Source organism: Cynocephalus volans, unplaced genomic scaffold (assembly GCF_027409185.1).
Source record: "Cynocephalus volans isolate mCynVol1 unplaced genomic scaffold, mCynVol1.pri scaffold_35, whole genome shotgun sequence".
Lineage (NCBI taxonomy): Eukaryota > Metazoa > Chordata > Mammalia > Dermoptera > Cynocephalidae > Cynocephalus > Cynocephalus volans.
Window position 1 is genome coordinate 5,642,998 of NW_026902463.1, and position 17,412 is coordinate 5,660,409.

Consider the following 17,412-nt stretch of genomic DNA (forward strand, 5'->3'; position numbering starts at 1 on the left):
AGTCTGTGATGAGGTAGATTGATTTAGCTAATGCCATTTTTACTGTTCGAAAAGTGTCCTTGTTTGAACCCACCCCCCAACACCTATGGTGAAAATTGAAGCTTAAAAATTGCCCTGTTCTTACAAAAATTTTAAATTCTGCCTGCCTTTGCTGTTTCCCGCCTATGCTGTCCCTGACTAATAAAACCAAGGGCTGTATCTGGATGTATCTAGACAACCTGAGGAGGAAACCGCCCTGTGGAAGTTTTTGCTGTCCCTAAGTGATTAACTGGCTTGTCTTGGCTTCTGTAACCAGCTGGCAGGAGGCCTCGCGAAACCCTCTCCCTCCTCACACTAGGAGGAAACGTGTGTGACTATATGATTTTCTTGGCTGTGTGACTATGTGCCTTTAATAGACCCTTTCAATTTAAACTCAGGGCTCTTCTCTTACCAGAATATCTGGAGAGACAGTTGCCGGTAAAGACCCCCTTTTAAAATTCTCATTTGGGCGTTCTGTTTCCTTTTCCGTGCGACAGCCTCACCACAAGTCCAGCTGCGGAGAGACTGGGATCCAGGGTGATCAGATTCCCACGGGGCAGATTTCCACTGGCTGCTGCCAGCCCAGCACTGTGGGAGTTGGTGTTTAGTGGGTGCAGAGTCTCAGTCTGGGAGATGAGAGAATTCTGGAGAGAGACAGTGGTGATGTTTGCACAGCAGTGTGAACGTGCTCAATACCCCTGACCTGGACACTTAGATGGTCATGATGGTCAGTTCTATGTTACGAATGTTTCACCACAATAAAGATTATTCCTTAGAGAGAGATACTGACGGGTGCACTGAGAGATGGGCTTAGATGGGCCCCACTTGGGTTGGGCCCCAACCTTAAGCCATGCAGCTTGCGAGGCGCCGTGGCTGGGCGCTCGCAGGGGTCAGTGGCATGGCCAGGGAGGTCAGTCCCCAGCCCAGGATGGCGCAGGCAGCAGAAAGGCGTCCTGGCGAGGGATCATCCCGGGGCTGTCCAGGGCCAGGGGACCCTCGGGCTGCAGCAGCGAGTAGGACTAATGGTCCCAGAGGGAGCGCGGCTGTGAGGGCGTCATGTCCATCCATACTCGGGTGGCCACACGGCAGAGAGCAGGTGTCCGCGAGAGCCCTCCTGACCGACGGGCGGAGCAGCGGACCTTGGGTCGCGGTGCGTGCGGCCCGTCTCTGGACCCTGCGGGCCGGGTCCACACAGCTGTGGGGCGGTGAAGCCTGGAGCACGGGAGCCCGGGGCTCGCAGCCGCACCGCAGCGTGAGCCCCGGGGACGTGCGCCAGGCGCGGTCCGGGGCGGGAATCAGGACGGGGAGGGAGCCAAGTAGCGAAAGGGGCAACCGGGGTGCCGCCCAGGGCCAGGCTCTGCCAGAGGCTGCGCGACGGCCGCCGTGAGCCTCCCAGCGCCCGGGCACCGCCGCGCGCCCCAGGCCACCTGCTCGCCGGGGCCCAGCAGCCGCGCCGCTACCCCCGTCCAACGCCCCGCTCTCTGCTGGCGCCACCCGGCTCACCAGCCACACCCGCCACACCCGCCACACCCGCCACACCCGTCACCGCTCGGCTTCACTGGGCTCCATCCGGCCCACCCGCCACCGCTCGGCTCTACCCGCCACCGCTCGACTTTACTCGCCACCGTCCGGCTCCGCTCGGTCCCATCCGCCAGCATTCGGCTCAGATGGCAGCCTGAGGGTGGGGTGCAGGTGTAGTTCCTGCAGAGCGGCAGCTGAGGCGCAGGTGTAGGTGCCGCAGAGTGACAGCTGGGGTGCAGGTGTAGGAAGTGGGCAGCTGGCAGACAGGAGGTTTGCCCCTACTTTAGCTGGTTCCCGAGTGTCCCCCTTCTGACTGCATCCTTCACCCTCTCCGCGAGCCAGATGGAGCCTGTCAGCAGGTGGGAAGCCGAGCGTGCAGGGCGTCAGCAGTCCAGGGGATCTGCCATCACCGGACAGGGGCTACCTGAGCAGAGCTTGAGCCACGACGCCAGGTGTAGCGGATTGAATCGTGCCCCCCCAAAACTCATTGCAGCTTGAATTGTGTCCCCCAAGTTTTATGTATTAGAAACTTGGCCCCCACTGTGACTGTTAAGAGGGTGAGAAATCCTATTAGGATAATTGAAAGGAGGAGCCTTAAAGAGGTGATTGGATTGTAGGACCGTGCAGTAGTGAATGGATTAATAATGGTGGTCAGGCGTGTGGTTCTGAGGGCTTTAAAAGAAGAGAGAAAGAGTCTGTCTGTCTGTCTGTCTGTCTATCTCTCTGTCTGTCTCTCTCTCTCTCTCTCTTGCTTCTCACCATGTGATCTGCTTGTACCCACCGGCTGCCTGCCACTTTCCGCCTTGAGTAGAAGGAGCATGAGGCCCGCGTCAGATGCAGCTGTCCCAGAATCCTGAGCCAAATAAACCTCTGTTCTTTATAAATTACCCAGTCTCAGGTATTTCTGTTATAGCAACACAAAAATGGGCTAATACACCAGGGTCTGTGACTAAATTTTGCCACATATTGGCTGAGTTCTTGGGTAATTTGCCAAGAAATGGAGATTTTTATAATAGTGTGCTTATGTACAAATATATCACTCTGTATCTCTCACTGGATAATTCTCTCATTATATGAATATCTTACTATATAAATATCTCAGCACATATAGCTCACTGTATGTATCTCTCACCATATGAATATCTCACTATAACTATGTCACTATATATTTCTCTCACTATATATATCTCTCACTATATATCCCTCACTATATGAATTCCTCACTATATATATATATCTCACTTTATATCTATCACTGTATATCTCACACAATCAAACTCTGCTCTCTTGTTCTTTTCCATCTATCACAGTATTATCGATGTCACTGGCTGCTTCTGAGTTTATGTGGGTTGACACACATGGAGTTTAGGACAAGGTCAGGCAGATGTGCTCAGTGTCAGCTCTCTGAAAGTCATCAGCTGGGGGACACTGGGGTGAATTCTGAGATGTGTGATGGTTCCTGCCCACCTCCGGGCACCATGGGTACATTGCTGAGGGTCAGATTGGACAACGGGTAGATTGTGGTGACAAGATCCACCCAGGGGAATGTGGGTGCCCAGACACCTCAATCCCAACACCCGGCATGGTCCTGTGACTGCCATCCCTGGCTGCACTTCAGGCGCTCTGGGGATGCTTCTTTTTTCATTCTGGCAAGTTGATTTGAAATTCTTATGTGGTCTTCATAGGGTTCAGGGCTACCTGTGATCCATGTGCAGGCCCCTTCTCAGTCTGGCTTCCACCCTCGTCTACTGAAAGGAAATAGGCAATGTAGACAGGGTTGTGATTCCCGGTTGGAAAGCAAGATACAGGAGTTTTGAGAAATGGTTTCAGCTCCAGAGCTGTGTGGCCCCGAGCCCCACCCCAAGACCCCAGGGGGTGGGTTCTGTTGATGGGAACTGCAGGGACAGGGAGGCCAGTATTGCAGGGGTTAGTGTTAGGATTACGCTTCGAGGTTTAGGGCTGGATATCATGGTTGTGGTTAGGGTTGCTTCTCAGGTTACCTCAAACACTTCCTTACCTTGAAAGGGCCCAGGCAAGCGCTTCCTCTACTCAGTCGCATTTTTCTAGGATCCGAATTGGCTCCAGCATTTTGTTTAAGATTCCCCATATGACCTTGTGATGTATCCAATGCAGTCAGTCTCCAGCATGTTGTTTAAATCCTGTAACCCTGAACCAGCAAGTGGATGTTTCGGCAACCTTTGATTTCCTTCCTCAGCATTCTGAGCACAGCAGGACAGCCACAACACTTCTGCAGGGATGACTTTTGGCACTTTTCTTAGAGGACTTAAATGCTGTTTTTGCGACTCTGGGTTTCATCACAACTTCATTGCTTGTGATGCACTTGCCAACTCCAGGTCTGCCTGGCTTTTTCTGTGAACTCACCACCTCTCTGTCTCTCTCTCAACAGCAGAGTCTGATCAGAAATTGGCTCCCACGTTGAATGCTGTATGACAGTCACAGCCCTAAGGGGCACAGGACTTCAAGTCTGGGCCTGTGTCCTGCCCACCTAGCTCCCTTGAGTTGTGCCTAGACAGGGCCTTGAGTCACGTGGGGCACCCAGGCCAGGCAGTGCCCCCGAAGCTCAGAGCCCACCTGGCACAGGATCATCAGCTTTCTCCCCTGTGCCCGCCGGCCTCCCGCTGAAGACACACTCAGTCTGTGCAGTGACCTGGTTTTCTTCTCTGTGTGAGGGCTCACTCCCAAGAGGGGACAGGGACAGGAGGAGGAGCAGGGGGTGTAGTGCCATCCCCATCTCCCCCCAGCTCTTCTGTGGAACCCTGGCCCTGGATACCAGCCTTTTATACCCCGTCCGGTGTTCCCCAGCTTCAGACAGGTCACAGTGGAGTCCCCAAAATGTTACTCCCATGACTCTATCCATCTACGACCTCCTAGAGGATTCTCCTCCTGAGTCCCCGCCCAGGCAGACTTGTCCCATGACTCCTTCCCTTTTCTAGGCCCCGCCTCCCTCTCCCCCATTTCAGAGACTTAATTTTACAGGTGGAAATTTTGGGACTGGGGGAGAGGACCTACGCAGGAGCATACCCTGATTATATGTAGGGCAGCCTCAAACCCAGATCCCAGCAGTCTACCCCCGCCCCCCCTTGCACTGTTTCCCGGAGCTGGAGGAGGAGGGACCAAGAGCCCACAGCTGGTGAGGGCTCTGTCATTAAAGGGTTTGGGACCACCCCACCACTGAAGCCCTGCTCTGTAAACGTGCCCCAGATCCTGGGGCTGCAATTGCCCCCTCTGCTATGATACCTGATACCCAACCTGATGACTGGACCCATAGAGAAGAAGTTGGGGCCTTGGCCAACTGGTTTCCTGACTCCTTTTCCTTTTCTCTTGAGTTCCCACTCGTGTCTGTGTCTGGCTTTCGCCTCTGAGGCTACAGAGATGGGGGTAATGGGAGAGACCATGGGGTGCTGGTGGGGGTGGTCCCCTCCCGACCCATCCCTGTCTCCATCTCCTCCCCTGGTTCTCTCCCTGGGCCCAGGAGGTGATTTAAGTGGGACTTGGTTCCCGTGAGACCCGGCTGAGAGTCTGAGTTCCCGTGGCCTCCCGGACTCTCTCGCCTTCGGAACTGGGGACGAGGTACACTGCCCGTGCTGCAGGTTTGTGTGGGAACAACGTTTATTGGAAAAGGAGGCCAGAAGAACATAGAGGGGAGCCATGTGGGACATGGAGGGGATCTGTACCTGTCCATAGCCCGTGAACCCTAAAGGAATCCCGGCCCCCGCACATTTTCTGCCTCGTCTCTGGTCATGAAAGTGGAGGGTGTGTTTGATCGCTTACATCTTTTTCGACACTCCTGGGGAAGGCAAGAGGTCAAAAGACGTTCTCTGAAGCCCCCTCAGTGCTGGGACGTGGAGGTGTGTGGTGGCCACCTCTCTCTCTGTTGAGATGTGGTTTTATTGCTGGGACTTCTCCCTTGTGTGTGTCCTCTGGTGTAGGATGAGGCCTGACTTGTTACTGAAGCCTCTCCCACACTCTCCACACTTGACTTTTGCAATTCTTGAGATTCCTAACCCCACAAATAATTTGCCTGTGTCCTCTGGATGCACTTTCTGGCCTGTTCTGGAATCTTCTTGAGAACTCCCCATTAGTCCTTTGGGTGGGCTGGAAAATGTGTTTGAAATTCTCCTCTGCTTTGTCCTTTTATATAAGGGGTTGGACCCTTCTTTGACCCCTTGACCTTCAGCCTTGTCATTCCAGCTGTGTGGATCAGAACGTTGCTGCTCCTGATTCTGACCAACTGGATGGAGATTCCCTGGCTGGAGAAGTTCTCTTGCAGATGTCCCTGGGAAGGTCTGAGAGGAGTGATTGTGTTCCACATGTTGCCTGAGGAATTTCTGACTGGAGAAGGCCAGAGGGCTTGAAGAACATGGGTGGATCTCTGGCTTTTGTTCTGCTGAAAGAGGAAATTTTTGGTTAGGCGAGATGTAGACAACACTGTCTGGGACATCTGCTTTGTTGTATGGTAAGGCCTGCTCCCCTAATCATTCCTCATGTGGTAACGCCTGCTGTCTCCCACCGAGTGTTCCTTTATAGTCTTTTTTCATTCCATTTTTGTTCTCTACATCTTCCTCAGAAACCCAGAAATCCTAGGTCAAGGGCCTTGTCTATGTATCAGCCAAACCAGGGACCTTCAGTAGCATCAGAGGCAGCTTCAGTCTTTATACAGAAGGAACTGCAGTGACTTTGCCACACACACTACAAGTATCTTCTGGGTCATATCATATCGTCTTCTCCCCCTAATCTCTGGGTACTTTTCCTGATAGAGCATCTGCAGCTATTTTATTCTACTGAGAAATAATAACTGACTTTGGATTACATAGATGGTGATAGATTTTGGATGTGTTGAACCCTCAAAACTCATGTGAGGGCCGAGCCCGTGGCGCTCTTGGTAGGGTGCTGCGCTGGGAGAGCGGCGACGCTCCCGCCGCGGGTTCGGATCCTATATAGGACGGACCGGTGCACTCACTGGCTGAGTGCCGGTCATGAAAAAACGACAAAAAAAAAAAAAAAAAAAAAAAAAAAAAAAAAAAAAAAAAAAAAACTCATGTGAAATTCTGATCCCCAATATGGCAGTGTTGGGAGCTGTTTGAGTCATGGGGGGAAGATCCCTCATGAACGAATTAATGTTCTCCCTGGAAGGTGGCAGTAGTGAGTGAGTTCTCACTCTATTAGTTCCCACGAGAGCTGGTTGTTTAAAAGACCCTACCACCTCCCCCATCTCTCTTTCTCATGCTTCCTCTTGCCGCTTGTACCTGCCAGCTGCCTGCCACTTTCCACCATGAGTAGAAGCAGCCTGAGGCTCATGCCAGATGCAGCTGTCCCAGTATCATAAGCCAAATAAACCTCTGTTCTTTATAAACTATCCAGTCGCAGGTATTGTGTTATAGCAAAACGAAAAGGGGCTGTTATGGATGGACTCATCCTTAGTGACTTTTCTTATGAGGGGAAAGGGATCTATAAAGTCAGGAACCACTTCTTCTGTAGATGCACAAATGTAGAAGGCAGTGTAGAGTAGTGGTTAAAGAACACTGAATTTGAGTTTCCCCCGTCAAAGACATTTAATTGAGGACTCTTGTGTACCTGGTTCTCCATCAGGAAGTGGGATTCACAGTGGTCCAGTCCCCCTTGAGTAAACGACTCTGGTTCCTGCTGCCTAAACTAGATTGTGAATTGCTTCTCTCTCTGTCCACAAATCATAAAATGAAAATATGTCCTTCCTTGGGTGACACGCCAAATATTCCTACTTGAGTTATTTCATTCAGTCTTAGGCCATTTCAAATTTAATAGAAAGTTCTGTTTTAATTATATCCCTAATCAGACTTCTTACCTCCTGACTCCCACCTTTATCCAAACCACCATCCTCTCTTACCTGGAGTCTAAAGTGGACTCTGATGGGATTACCCACTGCAGTTTATTTTCTGAAAATTAACCAAAACTCCACAATTGTTTCCATCTTAGGAAAATCCCCAGTTTCTGGGCAGGAATCATGGGCACTACATGTCCAGGCTTCTGTGTATCTCTCTGACCTCTGCTCTCTTCTCTGCTTCCTTCACCTGGGTGGTCTCAGCCATTTCTCAAACACCCTCACTCTCTCCTGCCTCAGGGCTGTTGCACGAGCTGCTCCCTCTGCCTGGAGTCCTTTGCCCACAACTCTGCACCTCTCAAATGTTATGTCCTGAGAAGAACCTTCCCTGACCGTCCCTTGTCACACCCTCCCTCCCCTCATGATGATCTCTAGGCTCTTTTCTGGATTAGTTGTCTTGAAAGCACGAATCACTGTCTGATATGCACATGCCTGTGCGTGTCTGCGTGTTTCCTTAATTCACGTGTCAGCTGCTCAAGAGCACATATTCTGATCATCCTGTTCTGTGTGTATTTCCTGTTCCTGGAACATCGTCTGGCACAGAGTAGGAATTCACGTGACAACTAATTGAAATAATGAATGAATGAAAAACAACATATGAATGTTATTTAGGAATATGGAAGAAATTAAGAAACAATTAAAAGAGCCAGATGAAACTGCCTTGATAAAAGAGCTGGTAGGTGCTTGAGACTTGTTCTTTGTCTCTAAGCCCGTCAGGACTATATGTTGTTATATATTTTTCATATAAAGAAGTTAAAAAAATAAAATAAGAACAGAAATTTCAAAATATAAATTGTCCCTAAGAGTCAAAGGCAAATGAAATGAATCCTTAATTTCAGAAGCACCTGATTTGAAATTTTTCCATCTTTTGACTGCATTTTACTCTACTTAAGAGTTGTACCATGAAAATTCCCAAGGAGAATTCTTTCTCTTCTGTTCTATTTAAAGAATAATAGTGGTGCCCACCTCTACCTGCTGTGAGCTCTTTCTTCCACTTGCTGTCCCGCTTGATACCCAGCTCCTGGCCATATTCATCCCCGTACCAGACCAGCAGTTCACAGCCCGGCCTGATGACCTGGCAAGTTCGATAGAAGATCTGCCCGTGGTATTGAAAGGCCACCAGGTTCTGCTCCTCATCATCCCGGGCACAGTTCACATACCTGGGGTTGAGGCAGACAAAGGGACAGAAAATAACAGGCAGTGAGTCTCCACTACCTGCCAGGGCCATGTTGGGCTTGTCACCAGATGGTCAAGGCCCCCATGCTGTGACGGGCCTTGCCGTTACCCTCCTCCAGGAACCTGCTGTTCATACCTAAGCCTCTTTCTCCAAGTCCTGCTTATGGTGCTCATCCTGCCTGGAATGCTTTTCCCCCCCTTGCCTACTTATCCATTCTTCAAAGCCCAATTACAGACTTACCTCCACCTTGATTGGCCATAAAACACTGACTTCTCACTTCTCTAAACTCTGAATCGATTTCTGCTCATAGCACAGAATTTGGTGTTTGATCAATCATGTACTCCGCTTCTGGATTAGCACACATCATTCTTTACTCACCCCAAGTCTATCTTCTTTTAAGAGACCTTTCTCTAATCTCCCATAGATTACCTAGGTGCCATTCACCTGCCTCCCTGGGTTCCCATAGAAACTTAGAGGTCCCTTTGTCCTAGCATGGAAATACAGAATAATAACAGCATGTCCATATTCTTATCTTCTAATAAAATGAGAGTCCCTCATGGAAAGGGGCTGGTCCATGCAGCACAGAGGCCCGTGACCACCATGCAGCTCACTTCTCAGGCTTCAGGTTTTAATTTCATTGAAGCTGGCAAGATTTCCTGCCCTCACAGATTAAAGGTCCCTTGTTTTACATTGTCTTGGCCTTGTGTACTTCTCCTATAATCAAATGTTTCACATCTCCGCGCAATAGTCCTCCACGAGGGCATGGGTTGTGTGATCTGTTCATGTGATGTACTCCATTTTCTAAACAAGAATATAGTAAGTGCTTAATAAATGCTGATTAGATCAATTAAAGTGCGAATCCAGCATCCCCAATGAATCTAGGCTCCTCAGCGTTTATTCTGGTGCCCCAATTTTGTCTATCATAGAGATTTAGTTTTTTCATAAAAGAAATGGTAATATTTATATTTTATCTCTTTTTCCTGGATGTTCATAATATGAAAGAACATTGTAAGGAGAACAGAGAGTGTAAAAACCATCGAGGGAGGCATGCTGAGGAGGAAAGAAGCCGAGTTTGAGAGAGATGAGTGTCCCTGCTGGAACCCGAAACCTATTGGCCTTACCTCATCCAGTTGGCCCGAGATTTGTCCTTTCCATCCACATACTCATAGCAGTTTCTCCCCTTGGTGATCTGAGTTTCAGAAAAATAAGTTAGTCATTTTGGGGTTGAGGGGCAGGTAATAATCAGAATTATTTTATTGTACTGTCATCGATGCATTTTGAGCCTGCATGGATTCAGCCGCCAATGGTGGCACATGCTGTGTACTCCTCAGCATCATCTACACATCTGAGTTGATTTGTCCAGTCAGAGCTGAGGCCCCATAGGGAGAATGCACTTTTTCTGTCTCTGTGCCACTTTTCTCCGGCTCACCCTCTGACCTTTAAATAGGAGTTCCAGGTTCATGCAAAGACCACTAAGTACACAGAGCTAACCATGTTGCCAGTATCCATGTTCTAGCATGTAGAAGGTGATGTCCCACCAAAGGCACAGAAGGGATATAGGAAGCCAGAATATGGGGTAAGATAGGCCCTTTTCACCATCCAGGAGTAGCCACTGTTGGCTGCCTCTTCATCTTCTGTGATCTGGCCCTCAAAGGGGCCAAATTGCAGACCCAGTGGAAGATCGGATGCCTCATTCCATACTCCAAGCCCGGCCTCAGGGATGCCCGACGGCCCAATTCTCAGCCCAGGGGGCAAAGTGAGGGCTGAGCGGTTGGGATGCCCCTTGTCCATTGCACTGTCCTTTACAAATGTAGGGGGACCATGAGCCACACAGCTGTCGATGAAGAAGTCCTGGCATTTCTCACAATCTGGAGGCGAGAGCAGCAGGGATTTGGAAAAGTATAGTGCATGTTCCTGGATATAAAGAGCTTCAGAAAGAGCCCAGCAGTTACATAATTTAGCCTCAATCCTGTATCCCAAGCCACCAGAGTAAAGGAATGATTTGGGGTCAAACAACAAGATAAAATTATTCTACCGGGATATAGCCTTCTCCATGAGTGGGCCAAAAGGGTCACTTACACAGGTAGTCATCATCCTGAGGCTCATCGACCTCTTTGTATGACCGACCCTTTCTTTCTCGCAGGCTGTACACCTTCACTTCAATCTCCTTTCTCTCGAGTTCTACATTGGAGAAGAGTAAGTGAGTGAAGTTAGGAGTCTGGAGTGTTTGTTTCTGTTTTTTCAGAAGATGTGAAATCTCTTACCATCAAATTATTATCTATCCTTCTACATACTCTGGCTCCCCACCCCTTCAGTACCACTTAACTATTATTTCAGAGAGACTAAGACTCCACACTGACTACAGATGCATAAGTCAATTTTAGTTTCTGGATTCCCATGATCAGATTGAACCTCCCAAACTTTCTACTTACAAAACAGTTCATTCATGCATTTATTTATCCACAAAATATTTGTTGAGGGTGCATTACATATTAGGCATGGAACAAAGGCATGGATGTACAATAAGAAAATGTGGTCTCTATTATCACAGTTGTATGTATCAGTTCTTTTATATTTAATTTAATGCTTTTAAAACATATATGAGCTATATGTGTTTATCTTCATTTTACAGATTAGCTTTAAGGAGTGCAGAGAATTTATAATGTCTGCCCAAGGCCCTAATGATTCTGCGTGGATTAAAACAAGCGTGTGACTTCAGAGTTGGTGTTCCCACATGCTATTCAGTACAGTACCTAACTTCTGGTCTCAGCATAGTCCAGCTTAAGTGCAGGCCTATTGAAAGTCTACGCCACATATCTAGACCATACTCACCAACTTTTCTAAAGGACCTAGAGGGGATAAAGTCCCCAAATTATTTTCTCTTACCCAATTTTTGTCTAGAGTGCCGTCTGGAGGTACTTGCTTCTGCAGGAGGGGACACTCGTTTCTGGGCCTTCTCTGAGTCACTTGTGTTCAGGAAATCTGTTGTTCCGGGCAATTTCTTCAAACTAGATTCATTACTTAACAGTGCCCTGGACATTCCCTTTAATGTGAGAGTCACATATTAAAAACCAACATACATTTATTTAGTTTCTTAGGGCTTGCAACATGTTTTCACATGTAGGAGTTTTGTTCAACAGTCCCTTGAAAAACCTGGAGTGTCTGAATACCAGAGAGAAAAGGAAAGGCCTGATTGGGTAGTGACTCCAGGACTAGAACCCATGTCTTAAGGCTCTTTTTTTTCAACTTTCTCTATATACGTGAGAGTGAGGGAGGGAGAATATTTTGGAATACTAGCAGGAGACTCAACCAGGTCTGTGAAAGAAGGAGGTAGGGGCTTATAGAGAAAAAGAGGGGATCTTCTATGAACTAGTAGACTTTTGATGGAAAGAGAAATGTAGAAAAGCACAGAGGGTACAACACACATCTAGAAAATGAACAGTGAGGTTGGGAGGAGAAGAAACAGTTGGTATAAATGTATGCAGACAACTAAGAAAGTGATGCTAAGAGTTGCAAACTGCCATAACCTGGAAGGAATATTTAACTTTGGAATTGAATGAACTGGTTCCTGTACCAATTCTACTTAAGGAAGGGTGTACTATTAGTTAATTCTACTCAGCTTTCTGATCCACAAATTGGCATGCATTCTCATTCTTAATGGTATAGTGAACATGAAATGCAATAATGTTCACCAAAGTGTTTTGCGAGTTGTTAAATACAGTGCAAACATGAGATTAATAATTTCTCTTATAGTCCTGACATCGATTTACCTCCTCAACCATCTCTACAGTTGAAATCTAATTCAAAGATATTATCTTCAGCATTACTTGACCCTGTTACACGTATTTTAATTTGCAAAACTTGGAATCATTCAGAAAACATTCAGGGGGTCCTCAGGGGCTCTAAGCCTCACCTGGGACTCCTGAGAAAAATCGGGTATGGACCATGCTCTCAAAGAGCTCACAATACAGAAGCAGCAGGCTAAATAAATGATTCGAAACAGCATGACATTTGCCTAATTTGGGCCCAGAGAAAGGAGTAGTTACTTCTTCCTACAGGGAGGAGAGTTTAAAATCAGTACCAGGATGCATTTCTACTGGATAGTGTAAAGTACATGAAGTGCTAAGTCATTTTCCTATCTGTTGTTTCTCAGTCAAACCTCAAACTTCTCAGGGCCTGGAGCAACTTTCTCACATCTGAATGCATCCCTTGTGAGAGAGTAGGAACTTTCTCCGTCTTCCTCTGGGACCGTGCGCAGTGCAAATTGACGGTATATTTGCAAGTTTCCCTCAGAGTGTCTTAGCCTATCTCTCACTTAGCACAGCAGACAAGAATTAGGTTGAAATAATCAGTCCGATGAATAATGTAAAGGTGTCCGGGTAAGGCAGCATGAACTTTACAAAACACGAAAGTTTTAATGAGCTTGTAAGTACTTTAGAGAATGAAGGAGTATTGGATTAGACTGAACCACTACTGACTGTGATCTCAAACATTTCTGTAGCTCAATTTTTTCATCCACAAAATGGTTATAGTTATAGTTGTAAGGTTTGAGTGAGTTTGTTCATGTAAAATGCTTAAAATAAAGTCTGAAATATTGCAAAAATAAAACGAGTGGTAGTGATTATTGTTGCTCTTCTTATTAACTCTTAAAATGATGTGTCAGACATTGTGCTGAAGAGATCAGAAAAGAAAGGCAGCAGTCCTAGGATACTCTGCACATTCTCCTTCCCTTCCATGTGTTTGGATCTTCCATGAGGAAGATTGACTTGTCGATAGGATTTTTCAGTTACTCACCTTCTGGTGTTTACTCTGTCCCACTCTGAAGGCCGCCCGAGGAGGTTTGACTAAAAGGTGATGAGAAATCAGTGTTTTGGTCGGTAAATATTTCCCAGCTCAGAAGATTCTCATCAGGGACAGAGAATTCTGAACTAGAGTGACAATTCCAAGTATTATCCACGGGTGATTTGAAAACGGTTTCTGAAGTAACATTAAGACCTTTGCTTCTATTGGAGGCATTGCTAATTTTCTTAAAATGTTTTTTTTTTTTTTTAAATAGAACCCTGTATCTTGGTGTTAACACCACACTCTCACCAACTGAGGTAAATGGTCACCCACGACAAAGCAAAGAAAACAACACCAAACCTCATCTCTGCTTCTTCTTGTGTTCACAAGGTTTCCATTACATTTATCTTTTAAAAAATGAATTGGCTTAACTTTCATGGAAAAACGCTAAACAAAAGCACACAATGGAGGAAAGGACAGTCTCTTCAAGAGAGGGTATGGCGAAAAGTGGATCGCCATATGCAAAAGAATGGAGATTGACCCTTATCTTACACTACATACAAGAATAACATCAAAATAGATTAAAGACCTTAATCTAACACCCAAAAGTATAAAACTCCAAGAAGAAGACATAGGAGAAAGCTTCAAGAAATCGAATTTGGCCATGATTCCTTGGAAATGACACCAAAAGCATCAGTGACAAAAGCAAAAATAGACAAAGAGACTATGTAAAGCCTGAAAACTTCTGAGCACTGAAAGAAAAAATCAGTGGAGTGAAAAGGCGACCTACAGAATGACAGAAAATATTTACAAACCATATGTCTGAAAAAGGGTTAATACCTAGAATATCTAAAGAACTCCTACAACTCAACAACAAAAAAAACTCAGTTAAAAAATGGGTGCTATGACTGGATTTTGCTCCTCCAAAATTCATATGTTGAAATTCTAATTCCTGGTGTGATAACATTGGGAGATGGAGCTTTGGGGAAGTAATTAGGGTTAGATGAGTTCATGAGGGTGGGGCCCTCATGATGGGAATAGTGCTTTTACAAGAAGAGGAAGAGAGAGATTCCCCCCAAGAGGTGGAAGCAACCTAAATATCCATCAACAAGTGAATAGATATAGAAAATGTGGTATATAAATACAATGGGCTATTATTCAGCCTTAGAACATAAAGAAACCCTGCCAGTGCTATGACGTGGACAAACCTCGAAGACATTTTGATAAGTTAAAGAAGCCAGTCACAATAAGACAAATATGGCATGGTTCACTTATATGAGGTATCTAAAGTAATCAAATTCATAGAAACAAAGTAGAATTTTTGCCAAGAACTGGGGCAGGAGGAAATGGTGTGTTGTTGTTCAACGGGTGTAGCTTTAGTCATGCAAGATGAAAAAGTTCTAGCAGTTTCTTGCACATCAGTGTGTATATAGTTAATCATATCAAACACTCAAAAATTGTTAGGAAGGGTAAGTTGCCGTTGTGTGATTTCTCATAAGAAATCTCAAAAGGAAAAAAAAAAATTCTTGTAGAAATCCCACAAGATTTCTCGATAAGAGACGATAAAGTGACTAAGGTGGGGATCAACTGAGTGCAGATAACGATGTATGACAAACCATGGGGTTAGTCATGTCTTCTTCTAAGACCATTGATCCAATGACTGACCTATTAAGACATTAGGGTTAGAAAGCTTTTTGGTGGATTTACAGTTCAATGAAAGTTTAGTTAATTTCCCGCTGATTAATTAACAATGTCTAGCAAAACCAGTCTTTCTTTTATTACTTTAAAGAATGATAAACTTTAAACATATAGAACAGTGTGGAGAATAATGCTGGAAATCCTATAAATCCATCACCATCCAATCCTATTTCAACATTCGGACACAGCTGATGGAAATGTTTTCATTTCGACTTTTTATTTCAAAATTCAAAAATAGACATAAAACAGACAAAAGAGCTAACTATGACGCAGTGAAGCCACCTGCCAGCCCTTCCTCCTTCTCTTGTGATAATAACTTCTGAGTTTGGTATTTCTTACTCACATTCAGATTTTTATACGTTTAGCACTTATTACTGTATCTGTAAATAAAATATGTAATTATTTTACAGGTTTAAAACCTTTATATGAATAGCCTCTTACTGTATATACTGTATTGCATCTTGCTTGTTTGTTGAACATTTACGTTTTTGAGAGAACATGGTCTCCTTTGTTAACTCCTGAGATAAAGCCGAGACATCAACCCAGGATGGTTTCAGGAGGTCACCTCTAATTCCTCCTGGCCCCTCACCTTTCTGTCGAGGTGTCCATTCTTCATCAGAATCCTCAGTGTCATCCACTTGGTGCTTGGTCTGCCTTTGGTGACACAGGAAAGCTGGTTGAGAGGCTCCGACACCTGGAAAGAAGCCAAATCTTTGTCCTAAAAGGGAAGTGCTGAGAGGAGGAAAAAAGGGTGGTGGCAATGGAAAGCACCACAAAGCCAGTGTGGCTCAGCGCGTGCTGGGAGAGTCTTGAACAAGGTCAAGATGTGAGCTCTGCATGACTAGTGCCGATACTCGGCTGTGCACTGACAAAAAAAAAAAAAAAAAAAGTTGAGGAAGAACAAAATTTCCCCTCCAGATTTGTCTCCATACAGAAGGGAACTGTGGGCCCATGCAGCTGCCTAAGAGAGAGCCAAAATAACACGGGGACAGAAGACCTGTTTTATATTTCGCAGGCCGGTCTGCAACCAGCACTTGAAGTTACCTAAATTAATCAGCACATTATCGTTCCTTCTCACATTCCTATAGTGAATTTTCTCCAGTTCTCCCATCTCTGCCCATTCTTCCTTGGAGAAGTATATGGGAATGTCTTTGGAAGCATCTTTAGCCTAGAGAAAATAACATAGTTCATCAGTGATTTACTGCACACATCACAAGATCGAGTGGGGCCTTTCCTTCTGCCTTGTAATCTTAACAATCAGAACATAGGCTGGGGTCTTGGGGTGGTCTCTGTGAAACAAGGATAAAGATGTTCATTACCTCCCTCCCCAGATTGTGTTCTGTTTGAGAGAACACAGCATTTTCCTAGCTCTCCCCAACACAGAGAGTTTGATTCTTGTCTCCTTTTCTCCCTCATGTCCCAGACAGGACCAATTGTCCCCATTGCATGCACATGCACAGCCAGGGTCACACAGAGTTGCAGGCCACAAGTCTGTGGCCCTCCAGACACCAGCTGCTTGTCACTAGTACCCCCTCTCCATCCTTCGTACAAATCCTGCTTGGAGCTTCGCTCGACTTCCCCCACCTCTCACCATGGGCTTCCGCCCTGTTCTCCCTGCATCTCCCTCAGGGTTCTCCTCCGGGGAGCTGTTGGAGCTCATGGTGCCGGGACAGGATGGCAGGCCCTGCTCCACCTCCAAGGTAGAGAAGGTCCCGTGAGTCTCCCAGCTGCAAGGCCAAAGCTCCTGTGGAAAGAGAGGTTGTTGAGAGGGGGCCACAGCCCAGACCACTGCCCAGAGCCAGGCTCTGTCTTCTCCACTTGGCCAGGGTGTCCAGACCAGGAAGATGTGGGGACCCTGCAAGGACTGGAGGGCGTTGGGGAGGTCTGGGGGCTATTGACGGGATGGGGGTGTCTCTGCTGGCCATCACAGACCACCTAATGTAAGCTGTTTTGTTTCAGTTCCCCTGCATCTTGATGCATCTGAGGAAGGGTGGCAAAGGTGACTGAGGGTCAAGGCTACGGGTCTTCAAGGGGATTCCTGAGGTGTGAGGGCTAGGGGAGTCCCATGGAGACCTTGAGGGCCCCTGACTGGTGGGACTCAGGTTACCCTGACCAGCGGGGCTCTCCTCCAGCGAGAGGAAATGAACATTTCTCATAGGAAGGCTTCCGGGATCTCCACCAGGAGATTCTGGAAAAGTCTGGGAGTAAAGCAGCCTGGATCTCTAAGGAGCAGCAATCCCTCAGGCTGAGGAGATTGGGGGTCTCCAAGGCCAATGAGATTTGGGGTCTCTCAGGCTGAGGTTCTGGGAGTTTCTCAGGTCGAGGGGATTTGGGGTCT

The 17,412-nt window shown here is 46.7% G+C and overlaps 1 protein-coding gene across 1 annotated transcript; it reads right to left on the reverse strand.

Annotated features, from left to right (window-relative positions):
• Nucleotides 1–861: 861 nt before the first annotated feature.
• Nucleotides 862–16,734, reverse strand: LOC134369041 (histone-lysine N-methyltransferase PRDM7-like). The gene is made up of 12 exons (XM_063085248.1): nt 16,659–16,734; nt 16,119–16,235; nt 15,664–15,768; nt 13,389–13,438; nt 11,481–11,637; nt 10,674–10,775; nt 10,191–10,462; nt 9,716–9,783; nt 8,384–8,577; nt 5,713–5,944; nt 1,637–1,719; nt 862–1,499 (listed from the first exon to the last, which is right to left on the reverse strand). The coding sequence occupies exons 1-12, from the start codon at nt 16,732–16,734 to the stop codon at nt 862–864; spliced, it is 2,094 nt and encodes a 697-aa protein (XP_062941318.1).
• Nucleotides 16,735–17,412: the final 678 nt, after the last annotated feature.

Bases quoted from the DNA above. Each gene is read 5' to 3' on its own strand.
- LOC134369041 (XM_063085248.1), bottom strand. From the start codon at position 16,734: ATGAGCTCCAACAGCTCCCCGGAGGAGAACCCTGAGGGAGATGCAGGG. The intron at 15,769-16,118 runs GTAACTTCAAGT...GCTTCTTTCCAG, and splicing joins TAATGTGCTGATTAATTTAG to GTGTCGGAGCCTCTCAACCA. The intron at 13,439-15,663 runs GTGAGGGGCCAG...ATCACCTTTTAG, and splicing joins ATGGACACCTCGACAGAAAG to TCAAACCTCCTCGGGCGGCC.